Source organism: Eulemur rufifrons, chromosome 20 (assembly GCF_041146395.1).
Source record: "Eulemur rufifrons isolate Redbay chromosome 20, OSU_ERuf_1, whole genome shotgun sequence".
Classification (NCBI taxonomy): Eukaryota; Metazoa; Chordata; class Mammalia; order Primates; family Lemuridae; genus Eulemur; species Eulemur rufifrons.
Genome location: NC_091002.1, coordinates 21,807,627 through 21,827,269, shown reverse-complemented (window position 1 = coordinate 21,827,269; position 19,643 = coordinate 21,807,627). Strand labels below are relative to the sequence as shown.

General features: G+C 51.3%; 1 protein-coding gene across 1 annotated transcript; it reads right to left on the bottom strand.

Annotated features, from left to right (window-relative positions):
• Positions 1 to 508: 508 nt before the first annotated feature.
• Positions 509 to 19,482, bottom strand: SLA2 (Src like adaptor 2). The gene is made up of 7 exons (XM_069496261.1): positions 19,392 to 19,482; positions 13,386 to 13,485; positions 12,925 to 13,011; positions 12,152 to 12,255; positions 1,954 to 2,103; positions 1,019 to 1,151; positions 509 to 717 (listed from the first exon to the last, which is right to left on the bottom strand). The coding sequence occupies exons 1-7, from the start codon at positions 19,480 to 19,482 to the stop codon at positions 525 to 527; spliced, it is 858 nt and encodes a 285-aa protein (XP_069352362.1). The 3' UTR covers positions 509 to 524.
• Positions 19,483 to 19,643: the final 161 nt, after the last annotated feature.

Below are 19,643 nucleotides of genomic sequence, written 5' to 3'. Positions count from 1 at the left end.
CTGATGGGGGACATTTGAAGACCTGGACCATCAGAGGTCCCTCTCTGCTCTGGGGGTCAAGTGGAGGTTGGACAACCCAGGATCTGCCGTTGTGGTAAGCCATCTGTCCCCTCTGCTTTCCTTCTAGGCCACACTCCTACCTGCTAAGGTGTGGTGAGACTTGTAAATTTTCTTAAAATGATTTTTTCCTCCTCGATGCTAGGAGCTGTGTCTACCTATGGATGGGGCTGGTCAACGGGGGATGTAGAATGGGACTCAACAGGCAGGGGATGAAGACGGTGCTGGGAGCCCCAAACCCAGGGACTGACCAGGTTAGACCCCAGAGGAGGTTTGCTCTTTCTGGAGCCCTGGTCCTACTCTCAACTGCACTCAGACTAGAGGTTGCAGGTGGGGTCATGGCACTGGAAGGAGGTAAGTGACTTCTTAGGGCCAAGAGAGGAAAGAGCAGAGGGTGTAGGTGGGATACTAGATGCACCTGTGTGTCCCAGTCCTCCCTTCCTCTCACAGCCTTGTCTCTGGGATGCTTAGTCGGGTTGAGCCGAGTTGGGGTTCCAGGTGCTGCAGGCTTGGTTTCCCTTTCGGCCTGTGCTCTGGGCCTTGACATCGTCGAAAGACGTATCCTCAGTCAGGCTGATGTAGGAGCTGAGGGATTCCCGAAGACCCTCACTGAGAAGAGATGCCTCCCCTGTGGCAGACGCTTCAGAAAACAGGAAGGAGCTGTGGACAGGGGAACAGAGCTGGGTCAAGGAGCCTCTTCCTCCTCCCTGTGCTTCCCACACAGTGCGCTGTTGTCAAAACCTATCTCCAAGTTGCTCCGGCTGAAAAACTCACAGGTTTTTCAGATCAACCCCCCTGACCATCACCTGCTGAGCCTGGGCTGGGCTACGGCCTCCAGTCAGTGCTCTCTGGCTCCCAGGCGTCCCTGAGCAGGCCAGGCCCATTCTGGGTTGTGGGTGTTCCCAGGGGTGCGTCCTTCTTACTCTTGGCTTCACCTTGATGTTTCCAGGAGTCTCCTCACCTGTCCAGCTCTTTCCAGTTGAGTGGTGTTGTCTGCACAGTCACAGGTAGGGGTATGTCCTTGCCAGGGAGTGGGCCAGCACTCTGCAGGACACAGGGCTCCTTGAGGAGGCAGCAGATGTCATCCGCCAGCTCTGAGGAAGAGACCTAGACCCTCACATGGCTGACTCCAGCCCGGCTTCCCCCCAACAACCCTCGCCCTGACAGCTTTCCACACTTGGCAGGTGGGGGCAATGGTCACCAAAGAGTGATAGGACATGAGACCCCAGATGTTAGTTTCATGGAGGCTGAGATACAGTCAAAGGTCATTCTGGGCTAAGTTTTGGGAGACTTAATTCACTGTGTAATTTCAGGTAAGTTAATGCACCTCTCTGAGCCCTAGTTTCTGGTTACGAAAGTGCTTTGGGAAAAAGAAAGCTAAGGAATGCTCAGTCTGTACTTGTAACACTCAGTATTTACTTCTGCAGGGAGTGGCCCTGCAGAAAACCTCCGATCAGTTAGTTTTCCCAGGAGTGGTCTTCCCTCTCTGCCCTCCTGACATTGTGCCTTAGTGACTTCATCTTCCAGTACCCGTTAACGTACAGGCACCTGGAAATGCTAAGAATCAGAACTGAATTCCACACAGCACCGGCTCGGCCTAGTTCCTAGGGAGACAACTCTGCCTGCGGCTGGGGCTCTGAATCAGAACCAGACTGGACTGGTCTGGTCTGGTGGGCTAGGTCACACGTCTGTGGCTTTGGCTTTTCTGTCAGGGCACGGGATGAAGACGGGGGTACCCGCCTGCATTTCTTGGCACCAGGACTGGCATGAAGATAGGGGAGGCCCTCCTGTCTGGATATTCTCTAGCAGGTAAAATGTCTAAGGGCACAACTCTCTGTCCCCCCGACCCCAGACCCCTCATCCCAGTCTACACATGGAGGCAAGGGAAGGCCGTACCAGAGTAATGGTCCACCAGAGCCTGGAGGGAGGGGAAGGTAAAGCGAGGTGAAATGTACAGCCAGCCATTGTCAAGACGCTGGATCCTGTAGTGTCTGATCCGGTCCCAGGATGCGGGGCGGCTGAGTCGGACGGACAGCGAGTAACAGCCTGAGGAGGAAGGGGTCCAGGGGTGGCACTGAGGCCCTGTTGGGATCCAACCCGACCCAGGTTAAGGGAAAGAGGAGAAGAGACATGGCCACAGGGCCCAGGCAAAAGGGAAGTGTCTCGGGCAGGGGCAGGACAAAGACTTGTTGTCTTGGCCATAAATAACACATTCATAATAGATGGGGCTCTCGTGAGGATGAAGTCAGGTCATACACACGATGCCCTCAGTATGGGGGCTGGCACACTGTCAATGAACACGAAGTGTTGGCTGTTCTTACAAAGACTCAGGTGGCAGAAGCGTTAGAATATGAAATGTCAAGTAGATGTCAGCGAGGAGGTGGAGAAATAGGACCTCTCACCCTGCTGGTGGAAAGAGAAATAAGTCCAAGCCACTTTGGAAACAGTTTGGCATAAACTAGCTGAATGGAACATGCACATACCTTACAACCTGGCAGTTCCATCCTAGGCATGTTACCTTAGAAACACACAGACATGAATATTCACAGCAGCACAGTTTATAGAAGCCAAAACTGCAAACAGCCCATTTGTGCACAATAGATTAAATGGATTACAGAATGCAATAATATACAACAGTAAAAATTAATAACTGCTACATAAGCATAAATGAATCTTGGAAATAATGAGCAGAGACAAGTCATGGAGCGTATGTTCAACAGGATTCTATTTCAAGTTCAAACACAGCTAAGACCATGTTACACAGGGATACATGTATGGCAAAGCTATGAAGAAAAGCAACTGAATGATTAATACTGAAGCATGCAAGAGGCTTCAAAGGGTTTGTTATTGTACAATTTCTTACGTTGGCAAGTGGGTACATGGATGTTAGTTTTATTATTACTCTCTGACCTATATGTGTACATTATATATTAATACACTGGTATGTGTGGGAGGATTTTTCCAGTTTGGCATTTTTAGTTTTCTAAGTATACTTTATGAGGTATAAATTTACATGTAATAAAATACACACATTTAAAGTGTACAGTTTGCTAGGTTTCAACAAAAATTTTTTTTTCTTAAAGACAAGTTACTGCTTTGTCACCCAGGCAGAACTGGGCTCAATCAAGTGATCCTCCTGCCTCAGCCTCCCAAGTAGCTAGGATCACAGGTAGGTGCCAGTATGCTTTTGATTAAAAATCAAAAAGGGCTAGTTCAATAGCTCATATCTGTAATTCCAGCACTTGGGGAGGCTGAGGCAGAAGGATCATTTGACCCCAAGAGTTTGAGAGCAGCCAGGGCAACTTGGCAAGACCCAGTCCCTACAAAAAATTAAAGAAAAAAAATTAGCAGTGCATGGTGGTAAATGCCTATAGTCCCAGCTACTTGGGTGGCTGAGATAGGAGGATCACTTGAGGCCAGGAGTTCAAGGCAGCAGTGAGCTGTGATTACATCATTGCACTCCAGCCTGGGGTGACCACAAGACTCTGTCTCAAAAACAAAAACAAAAACAAAAAAGAAAACAAAAACTGGCTAAAAGAGGAAAGCACATGTTGAAAAATGAATAGAGAAAAAAGACAATACGCAAAATCATATAATACATAGGCCTCCAATAGCAGTTTTCAGCAGATAAGGATGCATATGAGAGCCTTTATAAATTGTAAAGTTAGATTCATTTCTTAAGCCAACACTTGATCAAAGCCAAATGGGAAGAGGATGCTGAGTGAAATAATAGTAACAATCTATTGTTATCATCTACATGATTTAAAGCTATCTGTAGCTTTCATTCATTGAGTGCTTACTATGTACTTTCTATGGATTATGCTAGTAAATTCTACAATGTGGATGAAATCAACACATTCCTTAAAAGATACAAATTACCAAAACTGCATGGAGGTCAAAGCAAGGAGATTTAAAAAAAAAAAAAAAAATGAGAATTGTTGAGAACAGGGTCTTGATGTTGCTGGGGCTAAAGTGTAGTGGTATCATCAGAGCTCACTATAACCTCAAACTCCTGGGCTCAAGAGATCCTCCTGCTTCAGCCTCCCAAATAACTAGGACTACAGGCATGAGCCACCATGCCTGGTTAATTTTTCTATTTCTTTTTTGGTAGAATCAGGGTCTCATTTTGCTCAGGCCGGTCTCAAACTCCTGGCCTCAGGGGATCTTCCTACCTCAGCCTCCCAAAATGCTAGGATTACAGGCGTGAGCCACCGTACCACCTGGCCTCCATCATGATTAAAAAACAACAGAAAACTATTAATACAACGTATATTAGTTTTCTGCTGCTGTAGCAAGTTACCATAAATTTATAGGTTTAATATAATAACAATTTATTATTTTACGGTTCTGGAGGTCAGAAGTCTGCAATGGGTTTCACTGGACTAAAATCAAGGCGACAGCAGGGCTGTGTTCCTTCTGCAGGCTCTAGCAGAGAACCCATTCCCTTGCCTTTTCCAGTTTCGAGAAGCCATCTGCACCCCTTGGCTCGTGGCCCATTCCTCAATCATCAAAGCCAGTAGCATCTTCCAATCTCCCCTAACTCTGCCCCTCCTGCCTCCCTCTTATAAGAGGACTTGTGATTACGTTGGACCCATCTGGATAATCCAAAATAATCTCCCTGTCTCAAAATCCTTAACTTAATCGCATCTGCAAACTTGTTTTGCATTGCAAAGTAACACACACAGGTTCTGGGGATCGGGACCTGGACATCTTTGGGGGGAACATTATTCTGGCCTAACACAGAAGGGTACTTTCAATCTCATATAGAGCATCTGTGAAAAATCTACAAATAACCTCATACTTAATGGGAAAGACTGAATTTTTCCTTCTAAAATGGGGAACAAAGCAATAATGTTTTCACCATTTCCACTCAATGTTGTACTAGAGGACCTAGTAAGTGCAATACAGCAAAGAAAAGAAATAAAAAGTATATGGATTGGAAAATAATGTAAATGCCTTTCTTCACAGACAACACAATCATATATGTAGAAAATTCTAACCAATCTACAAAAAAAGCTACTAAAACTAAAAACTGAATTTAACAAGGTAATACAAAGTCAATATAGTCTCAGAAATGTGGCGTAGGGTCTCTGCTTCCTTTTCTTTGTTCTCTTTGCTTCACTCTGGGAGCCCTTCGAACTCTTTAATTTTTTTTTTCTTTTTTAGGGATGAGGTCTCGCTATGTTGCCCAGGCTGATCTCAAACTCCTGAGCTCAAGCGATCCTCCTGCCTCAACCTCCTGACTAGCCGGGACTACAGGCACACACCAGTGCGCAGCTATGCTATGACCCTGAAAAAACTCTGTGGTTGGAAAAGGGCTACATATCTGAAAATAGGCCCAGAAGGCCAACCAACCCAGCTGAACTAGTGACCAAGACTTTACATCCTTTGCATGGTTTTTTAGCTACCAGACCCTGGCCACTGTCACCACAGTTATTAGAACCAGAAAGAGCTGCTATATTGGGGATCTATTAATAGCTGGTGGGCTCAGCTTTGCCAGCTCCGCTGTGGGGACAGCTCACCTACCAAGGCCACTTGTGGCTGATCCTGGCCTGCCCTCCCTTCCTGGTAGTCTCTGCTGTTTCTTCTCACTGCGTGCCCCAGCCAGTCCCCAAAACCTTCTGCTCTCCCCCAGTTTCAGGACATCTTTTTTATTTTTTGAGACAGAGTCTCACTCTGTTGCTCAGGCTACTCCTCAGCCGCCCAGAGTGCTAGGATTACAGGCATGAGCCACCACACCTGGCCCGGGACATCTTTTTTTTTTTTTTGGAGACAGAGTCTCACTTTGTTGCCCGGGCTAGAGTGAGTGCCATGGCATCAGCCTAGCTCACAGCAACCTCAAACTCCTGGGCTTAAGCAATCCTACTGCTTCAGCCTCCCGAGTAGCTGGGACTACAGGCATGCACCACCATGCCCAGCTAATTTTTTCTATATATATTTTTAGTTGGCCAGATAATTTCTATTTTTTAGTAGAGATGGGGTCTTGCTCTTGCTCAGGCTGGTCTCGAACTCCTGACTTCGAGCGATCCACCCGCCTCGGCCTCCCAGAGTGCTAGGATTACAGGCGTGAGCCACCGCGCCCGGCCAGGACATCTTTTCTAAAATAAACTTGTTTTATTTTTTTAGAGACAGAGTCTCACTATGTTGCCCAGGCTGGACTCAAACTCCTGGGCTTGTGATCCTCCCGCCTCAGCCTCCCGAGTAGCTGGGACTATAGGTGCACGCCACTGTACCCAGCAAGGACATCTCCTTTATAATTTGGACTCCCTGGGTTCCAATACCACACAGAGCCACATACTATCACACCCCTGCTACCCACACTCCCTAGATGTGTCTCTCCGGCACGCTGTTTGACCTCTCAGATCTGTTTCTTCATCTGTGAAGGGGGATGATAAGTGTCCCAGTGTCACCAGCTTGCCATGTGGATTTGGGAGGTGAGGCAGCTGTTGAGCACAGGGTCTGGCATGTAGCAAATGCCCAGCAACCCTCATCGGGCCTCTGGCCCTTCGCTCGTGCTACTCCTTTCATACTCTTCCTGCATAACCCCAACCTTCCTTCTACAGCTCACTTCTGCTCAGACAACTTCCCGAATGCCTTCCCTGCCTGGGAGACGCCCCAGCTCTGGGCTTGCCAGCCACCAGTGCTCTGTGGCACCTGTGTCCCACTCTGCTGCCGTCTGTCTCTGAACCCACCCCCCACACATGCTCAACTGTGAGCCTCCAGAGGGATGGTCCTGACTCATCCTTCCCCTACTCACCCAAGCATCCCCGATGGCTTTCTCTCTGCCACACCTCACATCCAACCTGACAGAGCACCCTGCTGGCTGTGGTCAGAGCACATCCAGACAGCGTCCGTCCACGGCAGCTTCCCACTTCCACCCCACCCCCTGCAAACCTCTCTTGCAGCCCGCGAGGGGTCAGGTCATGTCACACTTAAAATTCAAAGTCCTCTCCCTGGAAAGTCCCTGCGTGACCTGACTCTCTCCCTGCCCCGGCCCCCCGGAGGCCTGTGGGCTCCCGCAGCAGACGCGCCCGAGGACTCAGGCACGTCCTCTCCCTCCTCGCGCTGCTTTAGCGTTTCCTCCTGGCCCTTCTCACCCTCGGACGCTTTCTTATTACTTGTTTGGTGTCCACCTTGCTAACTAGACTGTGGGCAGGGATGCTGAGCCCCGCACCCTCCACCGCTGCAGCCTGAGGACAGGAACCGCGGCTGAGCAGGCCCGACTTGGAGGAGATGTCCAGGAAGTGTCTCCCAGATGCCAGAGTGGGCAGAGCTGCACCCCTGCGGGCAGGAACCACGTCTTGCTCAGTCTCCCTTGCAGCCACAATGCAGAACACAGAGTGGACAGCAGGAATGCGAGGGGGCGATGCTGTGGGGCCTGTCCCTGACCCTGTGCTGACCTCTGGAACAGCCCTGTGGCCTCCACAAAGTCTTCAGGGCCCTCGTCACAAACCAGAATTTTAGGCCCGACTTGAGGCTGGCCATGACTCCCAGGCCTGTGACAACCAGGTGCATCAGAGGGACACTGGGGAGGACAACGGTCTTCCCCGTCCAGAGTCTGGTCAGCGTTCTTGGTAGCTGAGAGGCCAGGCCTTCCTCCCTGGTCCACACACAGGCTCGAAGCCCCTAGAGAATCCCCATCCCAGATGCGCACCCAGACTTTGGGCCGGTCCTGGCATCACTCAGCCCCGGCCAACTCCCGTTACGGTACGACAAGATGCATGAGGTAAAGGTTAGACACTGTCTCCTATTACCTGGTTCTGGGTTCCCTAGGTTGCAAGTGTATTTTCAAACTTAAGAGAACAGAAGAACCATCCAGAGAACTTGTCAAGGAAGCAGATTTCCAACCTCCACTGGCAACAGTCCAACGACGCAGGTCTGCGGCGGGGCCCAAGCGTCTGCGGCATCAACAATTCCCCTGAGGATCCCCGTACACCCAGGTGTGAGAACCGCTGTTCTGGGACGTCACTCAGCCCCTAGAGCTGTGGTGTCAAACCACAGCATGAAATTTTACACTGTGACCCAGGATACACTACCTTACAAATGTCTGAAACAAGAGTTTCTCGAGGCAGTATTTTTCCAACCACAGTCACGCTCCCAGATGTTTTCTGCTCTATTTCACCACACGCTACACAGCGGACCTGTGTAGCTACACAGGTCCGGGTCCACCAAAGCGGTGGGTCTTGACTCTGGCTGCGCATCGAGATCACCTGGGGGGCTTCTACAGCATCCGGAGACCAGGCCACATCCCCGACCAATTAAATCAGAAGCTCTGGGGTGGGGTGTGGGCATCAGTAGTGCCTAAAGCTCCCCCAGGTGAGTCCAATGTGCAGCCAAGGTCTAGATCAGCCGTTCTCGAGTGTGGTCCCAGACCAGCCGCATCAGCATCACCCGAGAACTTGTTAGAACGGCCAAATTCCAGCCCCCCCAGACCGACTGAACTGGCGATGTTGGGTGTGGGGGCCCAGCTGGCCTTAGGGCAACAAGCTCCCCAGGTGGATCTGATCACACCCCAGGTTTGAGGCCCACAGGTCTATAATCACCGGACCAAACTGATTTCTGGACCCACGAGTGGGTCATGACCTGCAGCTTGACAAACACTGCCCAAAAGGAAGCTCCAGTGACAGATTAGAAGTTACCCAATGCTGTGAGCTAGGCTGACCACTCTAGCCTGGGCAACAGAGTGAGACTCTGTCTCAAAAAATAAAATTAAATTAAAAAAAAAAAAAGAAGTTAACCAGGGGAACTCTTTACCTCTCCTGGAGAACTGACAAATTTCTTCCCTTTTTTGATAATGAGAGCTGCATTCTGACCTATCCCCTTTTGGAGTTGGCTATGGGGACCTTAATCCCAGTAATTATGTGGATATCTTTACTGGTTTTCTCCTTTCTCACTCAACCGGTTTCCGCCTGGTCTACGTGCCTTCTCGGGTCAGGGGCTGAGTGCTGGTCACTATACTCTCTCAGGGGCTGAACCAGGCCAGAGAAGGGGTGGGGGTGGGGCAGCTGAGCTCGGAGCACTTCCTGTGGCTTCTCAAGCTCACCGGGTCAGGTCTGCAGCGGGGCCCTGTCCCACTCAGCACCACCGCTGTGGTTTCCTGTTTGCAGTGGCTGCACTTGGGCTGCCCCCTCCCCCCCAGCCAGCCTATGAGTGTGTGTGTGGGGGGGGTTGCTGATGCCACCTGGAAAATAGCAGGAGGGGCTGGGGAGGGGTGGCCCCAGGGAGCTCGAGAGGGAAGGGGAGGAGAGGCAAAGACAAACTGGAGGGGTCCTAGGAGGGAGGACTGAGGTGGAGAAAACAGGACCTGCACAGCCCATCGCAGTCCAGATCAGGGCAGGCACCAGGTCTGTCCTCACTCGGTCCCTCCTCCCTAGCCTGTCACTGTGCCTGCGGATCCAACCTTATTGACCCACGTGGGCCTTTCTTGGGTGCCTGGAGATGAACCTTGGCTGGGTTTGAATCCTACCTCTGAACTTAGCTCAGTGTCCCCGGGCAAATTGTTTCTCTTCTCTAAGCCTCAGTTTTCTCATCTGCAAAATGCAGACAACAGAATTGTTTTAAGACACTTAAAGCGCCTAACACAGAGCCCAGCATGCTACTCCGCAGGCTACCGCGGGAGCATTGCTCCAGCTCAGGAGTTCAAGGTCAGCTTGGACAACATAGCAAGACTCCGTTTCTAAAGAAATAAAAAATTAGCTGGCATATGCCATCATACCCCAGCCTGAGACACAAAGCGAGACCTCATCTCTAAAACAAATAAATGGCCTACCACAAATGTGGCCACTGCTGCTCCTTCAACCTCCCTCTTTGCCCCTACCTTAAGGGACTTGGCAGCAGCTCAGAGGGAGGTAGGGCCATCAGAGAGAGACTTTATCAACTTTGTGCTTAGCTTGCGAAGGCCCTGCACCTGAGGTAGCAGAAGTCCCATAATGAATATGCAATGTGGCATGTTCCTACCCCTCTTTGGGCCAGTCTCTTAATCTGTACAGTAGAGAGAGGAAGATCCATAAGATGACTTTTTATTTACATTTTTAAAAATTTCTACCACTTTGTTTTTTTTTTTTTTTTTGAGACAGAGTCTCACTCTGTTGCCCAGGCTAGAGAGTGCTGTGGCGTCAGCCTAGCTCACAGCAACCTCAAACTCCTGGGCTCAGCAATCCTCTCCTGCCTCAGCCTCTCCAGTGGCTGGGACTACAGGCATGTGCCACCACTCCTGGCTATTTTTTCTATTTTTAGTAGAGATGGAGTCTCACTCTTGCTTATGCTGGTCTCAAACTCCGGAGCTCAAGCTATCCTCCCAACTGGGCCTCCCAGAGTGCTAGGATTACAGGTGTGAGGCACCGTGCCCGGCCCATGAGATAACTTATAATGGGTTTTCTAGCTGTGTCTAAGTCACAGAGACTTTGCCAACATCTCAACATTTTGCCAAGAGATCAGAATCGTATCATGTCTTGGGGAGGGAGGAATCATCTCTGGTCACGGTAGGGAAGTCCTGTGACTATATTATAAGTCCCAGTTGCCTGGCTGAGCCTGGATCCCTGCTGTGAGCTATTCATACCTCATTCATTCATTCATTCATTCATTTTCTGAAACAAGAGTCTTGCTCTGTCACCCCAGCTAGACTGCAGTGGCATCATAGCTCACTGCAACCTCAAACTCCTGGGCTTAAGTGATTCTCCTGCCTCAGCCTCCCAAGTAACTGGGACTACAGGCACACACCACAACACGCGACTAATTTTTCTATTTTTAGTAGAGACAGGGGTCTCAAACTCCTGAGCTCAAGTGATCCTCCCAACTGGGCCTCCCAGAGTGCTAGGATTACAGGCATGAGCCACCGTGCCCGGCCTCACACCCACTTTTAGAAATGCAGGTTTTTGCTTTATTGCTGATGGACTCTCACGGCAGCACCATGGCAGAACTGCCCAACACCAAGGCCAGGTCCTCCAGCCCTTCACATTTGGCCTCCTATCCCCACCCCCAAGTCATATCACACTTGGCTCTTGGCATTCAAGGGAAAAGCCCTGGCATCAATACAAATCTCAAATAGTTCTGTGTTTCCCAAAGTGTCCCATGGAACACTGGCATCCAGTGAGCCGGAAGCTTCCTGAGAGCAAGCACCCCACCCACCTCACTCACCAGAGGTGCCTAAGGCCTGGCACATACAGTAGGCTCCTTTGTCTCCCTAAAGCCTCCCCACATAGTAGGTACTTGAGAAGCACTTTTTTGAATGAATATCAAGTGAATATTGCTGGGTGCTGCACGATGTTCAAAGTGGGAGGCAGGCATGGTAGCACGCCTGTAGTCCCAGCCACTTGGAAGGCCAAGGTGGGAGGATGGCTTGAGTCCAGGAGTTCAAGGTTACAGTGAGCTATGATCACACCACTGCACTCCAGCCTGGGTGACAGAAGGAGACCCTGTCTCTAAAAAATAGAAATAATTAAAAAATAAAACAGTGTTTGGGAAATGCCCAAATAGACAAAGGCAAAGCACTAAGAAGTCCTGTAGCACCATGGATTGTGATTCTCTCAGAGAAGGATATGATTTTTCGTGTTCCCCAAACTGACCTTCCCATCCGCTGCTCTATCTCTGAGCAAGTGGCCCACAGAACACACTCAGAGAGTCACTATACTGCAGCGTTTCATTTTCCCCCCAAAACATACACACAACTGCAGCTCTCTGCTGAGTAACAACTCCCACTGCCTCAGGGAAAAAACCCAAGCTTCTCAGCCTGGCATCCAAGGCCGTCCGGGCTGGGGCCTTGCTTGCTTCTCCTAACCTCTTGTTGCCCCTTGGTCCAGCCCAGCACTACTGTGTCTTGCAGCCTGGGATCCCAAGGAATATCCTGCAAGCTTTCACTCACAGCCCACTCCTCCAGGAAGCCTCCCTTGATTGCTCCAGAGTTAGCCACCTTCCTCTGCCCTTGTAGCCTGTCCCCATCTTCTCCCCAGCAGTCCCTACAGCCTGAGCATGGAGCTGGGGCTGAGTGACTGCACAGCTTAGGGGTGAGGTAGAGCCTATTCTCTGGGGGGATCTGTAGGCTCCTTCCCTGAGGACTCCCACAGGGAGGGCGTAGGGTGGGGCTGAGCTCACCCACCTCTCCTGGTCTGGCTCTCCCGGATGAGGAAGGCCCCTCCGGGGTTCCCTGGTAACAGCAGCAGTTCCTCGGCTTTCTCCCGGCTCAGGCCCTCATACAGCCACCTGGAGGAGGAACACCAGAAGAGGACAGAGTCAGCTGGGGGTGTGGTAGGACTTTACTGGGACCCTCCCCGCCCCCACCCTCACCCTGTGTGACCCTGACAAGGCCCTCCATCTTTGGGCCTCAAAGTTCTAAAAGTTCTATCTGTACCACAAAGATCTGTCCTCGGGTCTCCGAGGCCCACTCCAGCTTTGTCCTCCTGGTCCTGGCTCCAGGGGCCTGGGAGGACCTCTTCATGGGGTCAGCCTCTGCTTTTTCTGCCTGGAAACCTCATTCCCAAGTGGCCTGGGGGGTTGTGGGAGGGTGATCCCAGCCTCTCTCCTGTAACTGCCCAGGCCCCAGCACCCCATTCCGTCCACTCTCCTTTCCAAGCCTTCGCCTGGCCAAGAGCTGTCCCCGTCTCCTCGCCTGGAGACATTTACGCAGACTGCTCCCATCCCGGCACGTCCCTCTCAGCGTTCTCCCCCACCAGATCCTGGCCACCCTCCCGAGCCCAGACCTCGCAAGTCCTCTAGGGGGCTCCCCCAGGCCACCCTGTGCTAGAACAAGCTGTGGGCAGGCCTGGGGTTCTCCCGGTGCCCAGCTGCGCTCACCGCAGGGCTGGCGGAAGGCGATGCTTGTGGAGGAGAGAGCAGGAAGCTCCCCAAGGCAGGCCTGTGGGGAGAACTCACCCGTGGGAGATTTTGGCCACGTGGACGCTGGGGATGTTGTACTCTCTGCCCGAGACTTCCGACAGCACCGTCCACCAGTCTCCACCCCTGGCGAGAGAGGAGGAGGCACCTCTTTCAGAAGAGCCAAGGCCGTGGGAACCTCACATTCAGGGTGTACAAGGACCCTCTCAGGCTGAGTCCCACGGCCACCCGTCCCACCTGTTTCCCAGGCTTCCTTGCACTTGCCAGTCCGGCGCCGCCTGGGCCAGGCTGGGGCTGGTGGGCGACGGCATGGACTCAAGGCCGCCTGCCCAGGGGCCTGCACACACACTGCTTCTCCCTGTGGGTGTGTCAAGCTGCCGGAAATCCCAGCACACGGTCACAGGGGAGCACTTCACTCAAGGTCTTGTGCTTTTCTGCTGGGGGGATGGGCCCCTTCTCCCATCAGTGCGTCTTTAGGGACCCAGTGCCCGCGGACTTACTCAGAGACGATGGTCAACGGCTCCCCCAGTCTCAGTGACAGCTCAGCCTGCCCACCTGCAGGGAAACTGCCCAGGGCCACGGCTGTGGCCTTGCTTCTCTCTGGATGGAGGGACAGAGACGTGAGGTCCAGAGGAGTCTGGCCGGGGTCTGGTGCCCATCGTCAGCCCCCGCCACAGGCACCCCGAGGGAGGCTCAGAAAACTTAAAACCTACAGCTCTAACCAGGGGTCAGCATGGGCCTGAGCTCAGCTTCTGGAAGGTGCTGATGGGACGGGCACTGCGTGGACTAGCTCCGAAGGCTGGAAACTCAGCAAAGGCCAGCAGCTGGGTCCCAGGTCCCAAGTCACACAGAGGCCACCACATGTCCTGGTCAGCCACCCTGCCATCACTTGCTGAGGGGGCTTTGTGCACCCCATTACTCAGCCCTGTCCGCTGCCCGAGGCAGTCACGTCTCCACTGTGCAGTGAGGCGCCCTGACTGGGCACTCGGCTGGGCAGTGAGGGCACAGCTCTTGGCCACACCACCTCGTCTCGCAGGCTGGGCGGCAGCAGCACGTCTCAGGTAGGGCTCAGACGCCCTGGGAGGCTGAGGGTCAGGCAGGGAGTGACTGGCCCGGGTCACAGAGCCGGAGGTAGCCTAAGTCCCCAGCCACATCGGGAACGGTCCCGAGGACGTGTCGGCCACGAGGCCCAGTTCCAAGGCTGGGCAGCAGGTGCCAAGCAGCACCCTCAGCACAGGACTCACTTCCCCTCACCCACCTCAGCAATCAGCCCACCCAGTCTAACAAGACCTCCCTCTGCCTTCCAGGGCCTTCTAGGCCTCAAAAATGTGCCCTCCGTAGCTGCCGGAAGCCACTTTATGGGCACCCCAGAGCCCTCCTGTCCTTTTTCCGTCAGGGTCTCTGGAGAGACTTGTGCGCACAGCAACACATCCAGCTGTGAGGCAGAAAGGCTCATCTTCTCAGATGCTCCTGAAGGAACCAAGGCCTCAGGGGACTCTGGGATGCCCTCTAGATGGAGCCAGGACCCCAGGACACGGGGGAGGTGGAGGCAGGTGGACAGGCAAGGACTGAGGGGTCGGACACCGTGTGGCTGAAGGGCCTCCGCTCTGGGTGGACGTGGGAAGACAGAGACCGATTCTGGAAATGGACCAGACCGCACGCCTCCTCCCAGACACGCGTGGAGACCCCTGCAGTGAAGCCAGCCTGGAGCTCCCCAGGGGTCTCTCCTCTGAGCTGTGTTTGCAGCACAGGCCTGGCCGGCCCAGGGTGCAGGGAAATACCTTATGCTCAAGTACGTGAAGCAAGTCTCGTGGAGGGTGTTCTCTGATAAGACGGGCCCCTTCCCCTCCTGGAAGCCCTGGCCTTGTATCCCCAGGGGCTGAGCCACTGAGCTGCACACACTGTCCCCCGAATGGTCCCCACTCTGCCTGGCTCACTCAGCGTCATCCTTCACTTCCTGGCTGACATGTCCCTTCCCTGACTAGCCGCCTCCACATATACTCTGGGTCAGAGTCCCCTAACACATACTGCTACCAGAATCTAACACAACTGTGATCTGTTATTGGTTTAGCATCTGCCTGGAGGCAGGGACTGTGCCTGTCTTGGCCACTGCTGTGTCCCCAGGTCCTGTCATACGGCCTGGCACATGGTAGAGCCCCAGTAGACTTAAGATGGATGGAAAATGGCTCACGGAGGGGGTTGCCCAAAACTGCTCCTCCTACTGGGGCCTGGGGTAGACCCTGATGGAGGCCCCACAGCAGGGAGGGCCCCGCATACCTGCAGGTCACCACCCTGAGCAGCCCCAGCCATGACTCAGAGTGGCCCTGGGACTGCTGCCTGCGGCTAGATCCAGAGGAAACCGCCGCGGAGATCTGTGTGGTTTCCAGTTTTCTTCCTGTGGGGCCTCTCCCTGCAAACAGGTGGCTGAACCGAGGCAGCTGCCTCCGCAGCAGGAGTCTCGCAGGGCCCAGGGCCAAGGCCTGGGGGAGGCTGGCAACAGGGAAATGTGGATCTGGGGAAGGACGCCCCAGCCATTCAGACTGGGGACAGCTCTCATCCACACCCGGATATCCAGACACCTTGGCTTTGCCTTCTCCTCACCCTGTTTAACTGTATGCCCATGTCCTTCCTCCTAGAAGTGCCACCTGGTTTAGAGTGATCTTGTTAACTTCTTGGAGCCCTGTACACAGTAACTGAGGAGACATACCATGCAGGAAACAGCCTTCTAGAGCACTCAGTCTGGATCTAAGTTTGTCTTATGTGTATAAGAAAAATTTGCTTTAAGCCTGAGAAACATAGACCCTCACCTCTATAAAAAATACAAAAGTAAGTCAGGTGTGGTGGCACATGCCTGCAAGTCCTGCTACTTGGAAGGCTGAGGCAGGAGGATCACTTAAGCCTAGGAGTTCAAGATTACAGTAAGCTATGACAATGCCACTGCACTCTAGTTCAAGCAACAGAGTGAGACCTGTCCCCACAAAAAAAAAAAAAAAAACAAAAACAAAAAAAAAAGAAAATTTTCTTTGGCTGGGTGCGGTGGTTCACGCCTGTAATCCTAGCACTCTGGGAGGCCGAGGCAAGAGGATTGCTTGAGGTCGGGTGTTCAAGGCCAGTCTGACCAAGAACAAGATCCCGGCTCTACTAAAAATAGAAAAATATTAGCCAAGCAACTAAAAATAGAAACAAAAAAATTAGCTGGGTGTGGTGGCTTATGCCTGTAGTCCCTGCTACTTGGGAGGCTGAGGCAGGAGGATCCCTTGAGCCCAGGAGTTTGAGGTTGCTGTGAGCTAGGCTGACGCCATGGCATTCTAGCCCGGGCAACAAAGTGAGACTGTCTCAGGAAAAAAAAATTTTGCTTTAAACTAGTTTACTGTATTGGTAGATTAATATCTTGCTTTGCATAATTTGCTCATGATTCCAAATAACTCAAATTTGGGGTAAAAAAAATCTGCTCTGAATTGATTTCGGCTTATCAGGGTTTGCTAATCAACATTTTCTGTAATAGCAATAGGAGTGAAGTGACCCTTGTTCTAATTAGTCAAGATCTATCTCTAAGGCATTTAATCATTCTGAGCCCAATACTCTTGTTATCTGATATACAACTGTAAACTTTGCTACGTATTTCTAGGCACATTGATATAATTTCCCGTGTTCTCTGAAGATTGTTTTTTTAGTCAGCTCAGTAAAACAATGTGCTAAGATTTTTACATCTTTAATTCTCACATGGTTCAGGAGAGATTTCGACTTTACAAATGAAAAGCTTAATAAATGTTTTTTTATTTTATTATTAGGGTCTTGCTCTGTTGCCCAGGCTGGAGTGCAGTGTTGCGATCATAGCTCACTGCAGCCTTGAACTCCTGGGCTCAAGCAATCCTCCTGCCTCAGCCTCCCGAGTAGCTGGGACTACAGGCATGCGCCACCATGCCCAGCTAATTTTTTCTATTTTTAGCTGTCCAGCTAATTTCTTTCTATTTTTAGTAGAGATGGGGTCTCACTCTTGCTCAGGCTGGTCTTCAACTCCTGAGCTCAAATGATCCATCCACCTCGGCCTCCCAGAGTGCTAGGATTACAGGCATGAGCCACCGTGCCTGGGCTGGAGACAGAATCTTGCTGTGTCACCCTGGGTAGAGTGCAATGGCATCATCATAGCTCACTGCAGCCTCCAAGTCCTGGACTCAAGTGATCCTCCTGTCTCAGCCTCCCAAGTAGCTGAGACTACCAGTATGTACCATGACATCCAGCTAATTTTGCTATTTTTTGTAGAGATAGGGTCTCACTCTTGCTCAGGCTGGTCTTGAACTCCTGAGCTCAGGCAATCCTCCCCAGAGTGCTAGGATTATAGGCATGAGCCACCATGCCTGGCCTAATTTTAAAAAATTTGTTAAAAGATGGGGTCTCACTATGTTGCCCAGTCTGGTCTTCAATACCTGGCCTCAAGCAACTCTCCGACTTCAGCTTCTCAAAGCACTGAGATTGATTATAGGCATGAGCCACCAATGTTCAGCCTCAAATGAGAAACTTTGGGTGAGGAGTTTAGGTGACTTAACGAGTCACAGTAACAAAGTCTGCACATGAGCCACATAAAGTGCATGTCCTCAAGCTCTGTCCAAGGGAGCTAAGTAAATAAACCATGAAGTAGAGTGATCTTGTTATCTTTGATGGTTAATTTTATGTATCACTGTGGCGAAACCACAGTACCCAGATATCTAGTCTAGTATCAGTTTAGATGTCGCAGTGAAGCTATTTTTTAGATGAGATTAACATTTAAATAGGTAGACTGAGTAAAGCAGATTACTCTCCATAATGTGAGTGGGCCTCATCCAAACAGTTGAGGGCCTTAAGAGAACAGGACTGAGGTCCTTCAAGAAAGAGGGAACTCTACCTCCAGACTGGCATGGGACTAAGGACAGCTACATCAGCTCTCCCTGGGCCTCCAACCTGCCCTGCAGCCCCCACAATCATGTGAGTCAACTCCTCAAAATAAACTTCCCTCTCTCCCTCCGTGTACACATACACACACACTCCTATCACTTCTGTTTCCCTGGAGAACCCTAACACATTATCCAAACACCAAATCAAGATGTGATTTGAGAAAGGATCTGTGGGCCGTTTTGGAGAATAAGAAACAGACCTGGGCCACAGTTTCGACATCAAAATACTAGAATTTCTAGGACATTTTAATTGTCCAACTGTCCTAAATACTGGGAGTTTTAGTCAAGACTATCTTAGACTCTGGGAAGCTGAGGCAGGAGGATCGCTTGAGGTCAGGAGTTCAAGACCAGCCTGAGCAAGAGCAAGACCTGTCTCTACTAAAAATAGAAAAATTAGCCAGGCAGATAAACATAGAAACAAAAAATTAGCCAGATATGGTGGCAAGTACCTATAATCCCAGCTACTCAGGAGGCTGAAGCAGGAGAATTGCTTGAGCCCAGGAGTTTGAGGTTGCTGTAAGCTAGGCTGACACCATGGCACTCTAGCCCAGGCAACAGAGAAAGACTCAGTCTCAAAAAAAAAAGAGACTATCTTAGAAAATCATGGTTATAGGCTCAGTATATGCATTGTATGAGCTTTACCCACCCCCCCATTAAAAGAGTCCTACTTTTAAGCTGGGGACAGTGGCTCACATCTATAATCCCAGCACTTTGGGAGGCTAAGGTGGGAGGATCACTTGAGGCCAGAAGTTCAAGACCAGCCTGGGCAACATAGTGAGACCCCATCTCTACAAAAATAAAAATAGATTAGCCAGGCGTGGTGGTACATGCCTGTAATTCCAGCTACTGGGAAGACTGAGGCAGGAGGATCACTTGAGCCCAGGCATTTGAGGGTGCAGTGAGCTATGACAACACCACTGTACTTCAGCCTGGATGTCAGAGTGAGACCATCTCTTTAAAAAACAAAAACAAAAACAAAAAAACCCTGCTTTTGCTTCAGTATTTCACATCGCCCCTAATGTCCATTTGAATTGTCCAGAACTTTCTGCAACAATGGAAATGTTCTATAATTCTGTGCTGTCCAATAATGTAGCCACTAACTACATGTGGCTACTGAGGACTTGAAATGTGGCTAGTGTGATAAAGGAATAGAATTTTTAGAATTACAAACCGTTGCCTGTAGCTAGTGGCTCCTGTAATGGACTGTGCATCCTTGGAGAGCTACGGAAGTGAAGCTGGCTGGCCTCACCTCTGGAAGAGCTGACTGAGAAGAGAAACCTTGGGAGATGCCTGAGGAACTAACTCTCAGGCCCTCCTGATCTAATATTCTGGCTAATGCCTGTCACTTTCTCGTATTTTCTCATTCGCCTTGTTGTTTAATGCTCTTACTGCTAATGCAATCTCCGCAAGAGCAGGGACCCTGCTTGCATGGCTTACTAGGAAGGGCCTGGTCTACAGGAGGCACTCACTGATACTTCATGCTGTGTTGGGGCTGCTGGTCAGGGACGCCCACAGAAGCAGTGAAGTCTAGGACTGTGCAACCTCACAGTGCCTGGGAAGGGCCCCGTGGCCTACCTGCTTGCCTGGGTACAGGTCCCTGGCCTTGGACAGAGGGGCCTGGGCTTGGGCTTGGCAGCGTTTTTCCTCTGCTGGGCAGACTTCCCATCGTTCCTTAGCAGGGCACTCGGAAGCACATTGCCAAGAGAAATCTGAAAGAGATACTGTGATGGGGACCGAGCCGTGGCCCCTGGCCTGGTCCCCAAACACCCCTCACCCCCCTGCAGATCTCCTTGCTGACATGTGCGAATGCCCTGCCTCCCATTAGGA